This window comes from Vigna unguiculata, chromosome 11, assembly GCF_004118075.2.
Source record: "Vigna unguiculata cultivar IT97K-499-35 chromosome 11, ASM411807v1, whole genome shotgun sequence".
In the NCBI taxonomy this organism is placed as follows: Eukaryota; Viridiplantae; Streptophyta; class Magnoliopsida; order Fabales; family Fabaceae; genus Vigna; species Vigna unguiculata.
The window spans coordinates 4,709,972-4,721,205 of record NC_040289.1 but is presented as its reverse complement, the minus strand read 5'-3'; the positions used below and the strand labels follow the sequence as shown (position 1 = coordinate 4,721,205).

At 30.0% G+C, this 11,234-nt stretch overlaps 1 protein-coding gene across 1 annotated transcript; it reads right to left on the bottom strand.

Moving 5' to 3' along the window:
• Positions 1-2,390: 2,390 nt before the first annotated feature.
• LOC114168973 lies at positions 2,391-10,605 on the bottom strand. Its single transcript, XM_028053977.1, has 10 exons — positions 10,383-10,605; positions 7,220-7,311; positions 6,967-7,062; positions 5,361-5,443; positions 4,751-4,884; positions 4,322-4,371; positions 3,975-4,067; positions 3,221-3,312; positions 2,741-2,846; positions 2,391-2,636 (listed from the first exon to the last, which is right to left on the bottom strand). The coding sequence occupies exons 1-10, from the start codon at positions 10,602-10,604 to the stop codon at positions 2,597-2,599; spliced, it is 1,008 nt and encodes a 335-aa protein (XP_027909778.1). The 5' UTR covers position 10,605; the 3' UTR covers positions 2,391-2,596.
• Positions 10,606-11,234: the final 629 nt, after the last annotated feature.

The window sequence follows — 11,234 nt, the reverse complement described above, 5'->3', positions numbered from 1 at the left end:
TATTGTTTTTTCTTTTGCAAATAACATAGTTACAAAAAGAAAGAATTTTTAGTGTAAACTAACTAAAAATGTTTAAGTAGTTATTCTAAAAATTATAGGTTAATGGGTGATTATATATTAATATAAAATGTGTACTTTCCAATCATCTTTCAAAATAAAATTAGTTGTACTATGATGATGGCACTCTTGCACAAGCTACAAAATGAAATTCATAATGTGTAATTTCAACTTGCACTTGGTATAAAGTTGAACATTCCAAAGTTATCTTTTAGTTTAGGATTTATTTTCAGTACTGGATTGTTTAATCATAAGAGGTTTTCTTAGTTGTGTTTTAGATTCTTAATTTTGAAATATAAATTTATATTACAAATTTTATTTTAAAATATAAAATTTGTATTTCAAAATATGCAGTCCAAAATATAAAATATAAAAAACATTTCAGATTATAAAATTCAAAATATAAAATATATATTCCAAAACATACCGTCTAAAATAAAATATCTTTTGAATTCTACAATTTATAACGTATTTTTTTTTTTATAAAATAATGCATAAAAGATACTTTTGACATTTCCTGCACCACCTTTTGAGTTTTGACATAAGGATCAAGCTTTATGACAAGTAAAGAGAAGAGTAACACTAAAAGTTGTATAAGTAGTAAAAGTTACTTTTAGATTTAGCTTGATTGCTTATTTACTCTCCAATTTGGTTCAAAAGTTAGTTTCTCCTTAATTTTTTTTTAATTGAGTCTTAATTTTGCTTTATTGTAATAATTGAGTCTCAATTTTTGAAAAATTGACTTAATGTCATGCGTCAATTCATAATTTTTTGTCGTCTACATGTCAAGTAGTGGATGTGACACGTAACACTACTTAACACATAGTACAACATGTCACAATCAATATTAGATATCATTTTCTTGTACTGAATTTAGTCTCACACATACATATCATTGTTTCAATTTAGTCCCATTTTTTTAAATGAATATTATCTCTCACACTAAATTTGTTATTTGTATAAATATTATATTAATATTTGGTTTAAAATTGAGTTCTTTTATTAAATATTTTTGAATTATTTTTAAATCATTTAAATTATTGGATTCCATTTAAATTAATTAGTTTTAATCATATAAAAAAATATTTTTATAATATATTAGTTTTGAATGTTTACTTTTTTTTAAAATAAACTTAAATTTATTTAATAAATATAATATTATATATACGATAACTAACAAAATAATGTTAGGATTTAAACAAAAATATAATATAGAATAATATTTGTCAAACTTAAAAATATTAAAATTTAAAATGAAAATAATTTAAAAAATCAATTTTTATTACATAATTAAAAAATAAAAATACACAATAATGTAGTATATTAAAAAGTCAATTTTAATAAAAATATTAATATAACATTAATACAAATATTTGGGAAGGGATAACATTGATTTATTTTAAAAAAAATTTAAGATTGTTGAAAAAAAAACATATACAAACTAATTGAGAATAAGACAACAACATTTGGCACAATTTGTAACAAGTGACAAAGATAACGTCAAGTGTCACACCACAAGATCTGTCAGGTGGACAATAAAAGAGTTTCAAAAGAAAAATTAAAAATTAAAAGATTAAATACAAAATTAAAAATTAAACATGCAACATTAACTGTTAAGTGACTCTAATGCCGTTTATAATATTTTTTAGAAAAAAAAAAACTAATTAAATCAATATTTAAAAAATTAAGATTCAATTGAAAAAAAAATTAAAATTAAAACTAGATTGAAAAAAAAACTAAAATTAAAACTCAATTGAACCAAAAAGCTAAGTAAAGATTAACTTGAAACTTTCCGGTCAAATTGGAAACAAAAAAATAATTATACATCTGTATTTCTCTTTTAAGAGATCTTATAGAATAAACTTTCAGGAATAGAATTTTTAGAATAAGATTTTTCATAACATGATTTCTAAAATAAGCTTTTGAAAACACATCAAATATATAATACCTTTTAGAATGAGTTTCCAAAAGGAGCAATCCGAGCTCTCTTTTTTTCAAAATAAGTTGTCTATTATTCATTTACAATCGAGAACATAGGTGTAACAACTTCTTTACACCTGATAATGGTAACGATGACAGAGTATAATAAAGGAGCGAATTCTAATATTTTTTTAGTATATTTTTAGTCTTTATAATTAGATGTGAAATTAGGATTTGTCTCTTTCTCAAATTTGATATAAAATTTATTTATATACTTCAATAACACATGGAATATTTATGATGAAAACAATAGTTGATAGAATATTTATTTTGTATTTTATAAGCCATGTTTAAACTTTAACTAAGTTGGTTCAGTGAAAGATAAAGAGAAGCCAAATACCAAAACAGATGTATAAAAAATGCATCTATGACATTTATGTTTGAGAGTTATTGAGATTAATACAACCTGGCCTGCTGACAATTTCAAAGTTCATAGCATATATTGATCAAATAATTTTTTCTTCATTGTTTGAAGCAACAATCCGATTATGTTTTACAACAGGGAAAGGGAGAAGATAAGCAAAGAAATGGGTATGTATTGTATACTGTACATGATGCTCTACATCCATGTAAGCGAGAGAATGTTTCCATCAAGTTTCCTGCAACAATTTTCTGATATCAGCAGAAGAAGCATTCTTATTCTTGAATTAAAGTTGATGATAAAAACTAACAGAATTTACAAATGTAGAGTTATGATGAATACCTGGAAAAAAAAGTAACATATATCACTAGTAAATTCCAAAAGGCATGGATAGTGATTGGAGTGAGAAGGTTGCGAGTTTGAGCATATGAAAACCCCAAAACAGACCCTATGTATGTAACAATTTCTGTTATTTTCTACACAGGATGTGGAAGAACAATACCATCTTTCAAGACAAAGTACACTTTTCTATTTTCATTTCTTTCTCTAAATATAAGTACATAAATGCATTCAATCAAATATTTGAGTTGGAAATAACGAAAACAACAGAAACGTAAATAGAAAAATATGACATTTTTTAAATAATTTGTGAAAACGGAAACTGAGAATAAACAAATTCTGAAATAAAAATACCCTTTTTTTTCACTTTTCCACCTTGTTCAAATTAAATTATTTTGCATTCAATGTCCATCTAAACATTACAATAGAAAATTTCCTTGTTTCCATTTCTGAAGATGAAGTTGTCATGTATTTACACCATACCTATAACAAAGATATGTGGAAATTGTGCAGGACGGAGATGTGCAAGGGCAAACAAACTGGAGATAATGACAACAGCAACTGGTGTAGGAACCCTGGTGAATCAGAAAAATTGCACCAGTAACAATCAATTCACAGAACATGCTTCAACAATTTAGTTGAGGCATCCATGATGCATCTCATTAAGATAAATGTACTATTTTGCATACAAGTATATTCACTTATATAAATAATTTTTCACAAAGAAAGCATTACAGAAAGTTCAAGCTTTGATTTTGCCAAACATTGCTAGTCCAAATAACTCGGACCAACACACTACTATATATATATAATCTCTTAAAGGTAAAATTCCATATATTAGTTCTCAAAGTTGATTAAAGAGCTACCACCTAAATTAAGAGTCCAAATGCATAAATATGGTCAGAAATTGAACTGGAAGGGAAAATAGCTACTAGCTAGCACAATGCAAACTTCACTATACATTCTAATCAACTTTTCTTTTTTATAAGGATAAGCGAAGTACAGAGTAGGTGAAGCTGCACTTGTTAAAGCCTTATCTGTTCAATTATCTTTCCATTGTATATCTAATTCAAAAAGGGAAAAGTACCACTTTCAAGGCAAGCTATAGTTTCTTTAAGATGACTTATTATGGTATATGGAAATGAAAGAACGGTAAAATCAAAAAGGGAAAAAAAACTTAATCGACAAAAAACAACAGGTCTCAAATGGAAAGGAAAATATATGAAGGCAACCGTACCACTTAGTCAGAGAAGTCATAAGAAATCCTCTAAACACAGTCTCCTCAAGGAGTGGAATAAGAACACATGACACAACCAAGCGGCAGGCAGTACTACAATGAAAAGAAACACAATCAATCACTTTCTTGAGAATCTGGGATACCGAACCTAGATGGAAACCTTTGAAAAATTCCTTTCATTGATAGAATTCCAGTCCACAACCACAATTGTCACCACAATGTTGTGGTTTTAGATAGCTCTGCAACTACAATTTGGCTGCATAAGCCTCACTTTACTGCAAGTTATCAAAGCATAACTGAAGCAACAACTGCAATTTTAAATAAGGGAACGGAATATCTTAAATTACCCTAGATTTGAAGATCCAACTAATGGAGCCAAGATAACAAGAGCATCAGTCTGAAAAGCAATTTATAGAAGCATATAAGAGATACCCACATGGTTTGAATTCCAGAAGAAAAAAAGATTAAACGCTGTTATAAAAGGCAAACTTTAACAGCATAAAGTAATACACCTATCAAGACAGATTAATTCTGCTAAGGTAAAAGAGGAAGATATAGCTAATCTGATCCTAGTTAGTTATGACTTTAAGTCGGTAACATACTATAAACTGCTGTGTTGGAATTCTAAGATCAGTGGTTCAATAGTGATGCTACTGGAAAATCAATGACCCTAAAGTGCCTCCTCCCATGCTACAAAGAATATAGATTAACATATAGAAAGAAACTACTAATTACATCTGCAACTGCCAATAAAATTTGAAAATTAGAGCATAAACCTGTCCTTTTGGGGGACCTCCACTGAAGATTGACACAGCAACTCGAGTCAATACATTGGCAATAAAGGCACTAACAAGTCCAACCCCAGCCCACAAAAGCCAACCCTTTTGAAGATTGAAAGGTTCCCTCAAATCTGTAACAATGTTTTTACCATTGAATGGAAAAGCATCAGTGCGTAACAAGTTCTAATTCTTCCAAATAGAAGCCAATTGCAAACTAAACATTGGATTAAAATAAGATTTAAACCAACATGAACCAACATACAGAGATACAGCACGTTCATAAAGGCACAAACTGGTTTGTATTGGTTGTAGTGAACCTCGTTAAATCGGTAATACTTTTTCTAGTCTTAAGATTTGATGCCAGTCATTAATATAAACATCAAGGAATAACTTTTGCATGAGCTCAGTGTCTATAAGTGCAGCCAATAAAGAGCTCTAGATGTATTAAAATAATAATCAACCTTGTATTGAAATCTATGTTGAAGTTATCTTAATATTATTTTGAGCTCTTGATGCACTATACTCAGCCTTACACAAATACTGCTCACACTGGAAACCTTTTTGTCCATATCCTAAACATAATTGAAAGGCTCTTAAATGATAATACCGTATTTGAAGAAGTCTTCAGGAAGTGGCTGGAAAGTGTCGGCAACACTATATATGATTCCAAGTATAACGGCAGTTGTTATGCTGCCAAGACAAATAATAGAAGAAACTAAGAAAGTAATCCAAAACTTCGCATACTTCTTCTTTAACACCAGAAAGAAAATTGGAATAATTATTACGTCTGACGGTAGAAAGGCCAAAGGAGTTTCATACTTTTATTATTTATAGATTGATTAAGTAGATGGCATACAAAAGTTTAAAGCTGTTGGAAATAATGATAATAACAGTTAATGCTTTGAAGAAACAGTATGTTTACATATCACATGATAAAATGCATTTAGTATTCATGAGTACTATTGTCTACAGAGTTGCACTATTAATCTTTCCTAGAATTTGGACTCAAGACCAGAGTCAATCTATTAAATCGGCTTACAAGGTAAGAATTGTCCCAGCTTTATATGAAAGTAAACCACTATTTAGTGGCAACTATGGCAACCTCAACGAGGCACAACTAAGTCAGGCCACGGATCAGCGCAATTAAGGTGGCCTCCCAACACTCCCCCACACACACAAGGTTGCTAAAGTGTCGCAAATGCAAGTGACCCAATAATGTATATAGAATAGGTTTTGATATATTAGAACCTAATTCAACCCCCATGAAATCCATTTGCAAGGTGAGGGTTGTCCAAGTTGTATAAGCTCTATAATCATACTGTGTCAACGGAGACTAAAACACCACCCTTGAAAAAAATTAAGGCAGACCCCAAATAAGTCACAACCAAGGCAGGGCACGGATGACCGTAATTAAGGTGGTTTTCCAACAATATTAGCCTAGGAAATAGAAATTTTTAGTTTCCTGGAAAACTGAGGTTGGGAAAGTATGTTTCTCACGCTTGGTTTACCTTTTAAAATATAACATCCTCAAGGAAATATGTTTCTCACGCTTGGTTTACCTTTTAGCCAAGCTTTTCACAAAAAACTTGTCATGGAGGAGGTGGGAGTCTAACTTTCCCAATTTAAAATAAAAAATTTACTGAAAAATTTACTGAAAAATTTACTGAAAAATTTACCATATTACTCATTAATTCATTTTAAGGTATGAAGAAACTTCCCTCCTACCAAAAGTTCCCTAAGTCTATCAAGAATCTATATATGTAGATTATATATACAGAACCCTCTCTCCTCCCTTTTTAAATCCCCCCTTAAATTCAATAAAAGGAAATGTACAAAGTAAGCCAGCCTTCAAACATTTCACTAAGATACAAGTTTTGAGTCTTAAGAAATGGACTTTAAACCTAATTAAACCTCACAAAATTGAATTTTAAGATGAGATTTACACACTCTTACATACTCTAAATTAGTCTTATTTTGGGATCTCCAACATTGAGCAAGAAGTAATCAAACGATGAAAGCCTAAAGACCTAATGCATATCACTCACTTCCAAGAACATCATGTGATCTTGCTAAGTAAAATGTAGCTTCACATCTTCTCAGCAAGTCAATGACTCGTCCAAAATAAGTCAGAAGCAAAAAAGTGGAAGTAGTTTCAAAATTACCAACCAACTTCAAGGATTACAAAGGTACGAGAGTCGAAAGGAATAGCATACCCTATATCTAACAAAAGCATCACTGCCTCAACATTTAAACTTAGCACATCAGGTTTGAACCTATGAATTGCATCCATCACACCTGTCGACAAAAAACTGCCTGGGAGTAAATTAATGGCCCAAAATACACCACAAACAGTAACAAAAATAAATTATAACTTGTATGGGTAAGAAGGCCCTAGATGCCATCTTCTCCGTAGATTTTCATTATTTCAAGTTTGATATGAAATCATAACAGCTATTCGAAACACACCCAATTACACAAGCAAGAGAGGTTAACGAAACCGTTTGCCAGTCCCAAGGCACCTCCCATCGCCTCAGAATACGCCATTCCACTCCCGATTCCTGAAAAAGAGACAAATAAAATGAACAATACAAGTAATTATTACAATCTTTTATAAAGAATTTGACTAGAATGTATTGATAATATAAAAGTTGTTTACATCATCAATCAATAGTATATTTTCACGCATGGAAAGATTACGGACAAAAGTAATAATTACTTAAAAAATATATTTGAGAGATCCATATTTGATCGACTGAATAAAAATCTTCATAAGCAAGGTGTTAAACTAAATTATTTCATATATTATTGTAAACAAAAACAAATAACATAAAGACCGATAACTCATAGGTGTCACTGAAATGCACTCACATTCACTCATGCAAAGGGAATCATATCATCATAGTAGATTTCAATTTGGTATTGAATACACTGAAAAACCAATCACCAGATACCCACATTAAAAGAATATGTTTTTACTTCTTCATTTTCTTAGCTTGTCACAAGTAGCATAGAAAGTCAAACACTTTTACTCTTCAAGCACAGAAACCATAGAGCATCATTCCGGAAAAGTAATTGCATAGGAAACAAAAATAGAAAGAAAAACAAAGGCGAGAAAGCAGAGTGCCTTTTCTCCGGCGTTGGAGAAGCAAACCGAAGAGAGGGCCCATTTACAACCCAAATTCCAGTGGTGCAGGAAAAAAGGCTTTCTGTGAAGAACTGTGTGGCTTTGTTTTGAGATGGTTTTGAAGGAAGAACAAATCTCCGGCGTAGGAGAAGCAAACTGAAGAGAGGGCCCATTTACAACCCAAATTCCAGTGGTGCAGGAAAAAAAGGCTTTCTGTGGAGAAATGTGTGGCTTTGTTTTGAGATGGTTCGAAGGAAGAACAAATCTTTTGGGAACCAAAGAGGGTGGAAGGTGACGGTGAACACACAGAAGAAGCAATGAACATTAAATTTGAAAGCATTATGTAAAGTGGAGATTTTAGAAGTTGGATTGGCAAAAGAAGATCTTTGAACGTTAAAACTTTGGATGATTTGCCCACAAGAACAGAAGACAGATGAAATGATGTTCGAAAATTTTGGATGAAATGATGTTCGAACTTCGTTTTGGGGCTTCCTATTGGTTTTTTCTCTTACAAGAGTTTGTTGCAATTAGAACGAATTTATATTGTAAACTAACTAAAAAATATTTAAGTAGTCATTCTAAAAATTATATGTTAATGTGTGATTAGATATTATAATAAAATTTGTACGTTCCAATCTCCTTTAAATAGTTGTACTGTTACTATCGCTTTCAAATTCATAATGTGTAATTTCAACTTGCATTGCACTTAGGATAAAGTTCAACATTCTAAATTTATCTTTATCTTCTGGTTTAGGATTGATTTTCTGTTCTGTATATATTAATTAAAAGAGATTTAATAATATATAATTCAGAATATATATTTTTATTTTAGATTGTTTATTTTGAAATACAAATTTACATTATAAATTTATTTCAAAATATAATACTTGTATTATAATATATTCAATCCAAAATATAAAATATAAAACATAGTTTAGATAATACAATTCTAAATACAAAATATATCATCCAAATTTCACAAGTAATTCAAGATAAAGTTAAACATATTTTTTTTCTTTTAAGTTTAAGTGAAAATTAAGGTTAACATATTGCGACATTTAATTACACACATATTGATTTAAAAAATCAATTAAAAAACCAGCAGCATAAAAATTAACCAAAAAAAACAAACTCTGATAACAATTGAAGGTTATAAATCTCATTCATAACATGCACAGAAGAAATTGTTGGATCTATTTTTATTAAATTCATGCATAATAGATATCAACAGACAAGAAATTAAGAAAAAAAAAAAAACCTTGATTGCCAATTATAGTTCCGAAAAGTTTTCCCTTTCAAACATACAAAGGTCTTAACGTGTATCCACGGAGACTAATCTCTATTGCGCCAAGACTTGACCGATGGAACCGACCTACTTCTCTAGCAACGGAAAACTATTGAAATCTTAAAGAGAAAGCTCCTTTTCATAAAAATAAAATAAAATAAAAAAAACTTTTGCATCTACTCTTAGGGTTTTAAAAATAAGCCTCTCATCTAAAAATGTGTTTTTCGAAATTGGTTTTATTCTATCGTCACGCAAGCCCACATTTGCCTCTCTTTTTTTTCTATCTAATATAAACCAAATCGAATCTTTGTTTCGAGCGTCAATAAATCTTATATTAAATCATATTTAATTTTGATTTATCAATTTTGATTAAGTTTTACTTAAAATCAATTTTATATATTCTTAGACTTTTATTAATTGTATTTTTTGTGCTAGTAAAGAGTACAATTAATATTAATTAATTAATTAAAATTAAATTATTTAATTTAATTAATTATATTTTCCGTCCAAAAAATATCAGAACATCCTTGATGATCTTATAGATTTATTACTAAACCAATAATAAATTAATTTATAAAACCACTAAAAAATTAATATAATATTTTTTATTATGTTTTCATCTTGATGTTAGTTCTAAAATAAAGGTATAATTGTCAAAAATTTAACTCAAAATGAATAATTTAAGAAAAACATTTCTTATTTCATTCCTGATATTCTCACCAAGATTTTTATTTATATAAAGACCAAACTCATTATCAAAAAGTTAATGAATTTTTATTTGGTTAATCATATTCGATTATCATTCAACTATCATAATAAAATATTAAATGTTTAATATCAAAATATAACAAATAACTTGTTAAATTTTATAATAATTTCAATTATAAGAAAAACGATATGTTTCTTTAAAAGAATTTTTGATTGAATACTTTTTATTTGAGTTCTATATGTACTATTTTAGTGTAATTAAGATTTTTTTTTTCACACATATTAATCTATCCGAATTAATGATATCTTATCATCAATAACGTATATAATTAAAAATAATTTAAATTAAAATTATATAAAACTTATTTGTAATTATAATAATCTTTCTTATAATAATATGACCTGAATTTTAATAGAGAACCTTTACAAATGAATTCAATGAATATATGACGATGGAATAAATAATAATAATAAATAATAAGCATAATTTTACAGATTTGATCTAAACATACCTCCGATCCATTAATGCCTGAGCCAACTGAGCTATCTCTTTTCCCCTTAGCACCAGGGTTTGTACCTCTTCCTCTTCCATGGAGGCTTTCGCATTGCTGCAACAAAGCCGACGCCGCCACACTGCGTCGCCACTGCCACCGTGCCAGTGCATCAACGGCGCCGTTGCCGACCGGAGACCGCCAGCGCCATTCCCCTCTCCTTCCGCGCAGGAAATACTCCATCTTCTTGATCACACAAGTGCCATCGCCGGCAACATCTCGATCGGCAACATCTCGATCGTCGTCGCGTCTAGGGTTTCCCGCTCCATACTGTTCTGTACGGCTAGAGAGGTTCTTCCCGAAGTTGATACTTCTTCTCTCTCCATCAATCCATGATAGCTGCAGTTCCCGTTGCCTCCATTTCCGTCCAACACAACGTGGCAGCGAGCGCCTCCACGCAACCACCTTCCAGAGCGTCATCATTCACAAAGTATCTGGTTGCCTTTAGAAGGTAGAGCCAAAATGAAATGGTTAGAGAAATTGAAACTGAAAATATTCGAAATAGCATTTACATTATTTAAAGACCGCTGCATGCATTTTCTCCATTATTACCTTCTCATTCCCGCCCTATTGCCACGTAGGCTTGTCAAATGAGTGTAAAATAAAATCCGTTGGGTTTTTTCACGTGACCAGATTTGGGGATGAAGGTCGTTGGTTTGTAACTACTTCTGAGCAAGAAGATTTGTAAAAAAAAAAAAAAAAAAAAGAGATATGCAAGAATAAATAAATGTTTTATCTTAATACCCTATCCACACAGCTACCATATATCTATATATTTATTCATCTATTTATTTATATATCTATATCTTTTTA

What these genes read in the sequence shown, in the direction of transcription:
- LOC114168973 (XM_028053977.1), bottom strand. Translation starts at nt 10,604, where the DNA reads ATGGAGTATTTCCTGCGCGGAAGGAGAGGGGAATGGCGCTGGCGGTCT. An exon ending in TCTCTTGCTTGTGTAATTGG is followed by an intron (nt 7,063 to 7,219) that starts GTGTGTTTCGAA and finishes ACTCCCAGGCAG; the next exon opens with TTTTTTGTCGACAGGTGTGA. An exon ending in GTTGGATCTTCAAATCTAGG is followed by an intron (nt 4,068 to 4,321) that starts GTAATTTAAGAT and finishes TTTTCATTGTAG; the next exon opens with TACTGCCTGCCGCTTGGTTG.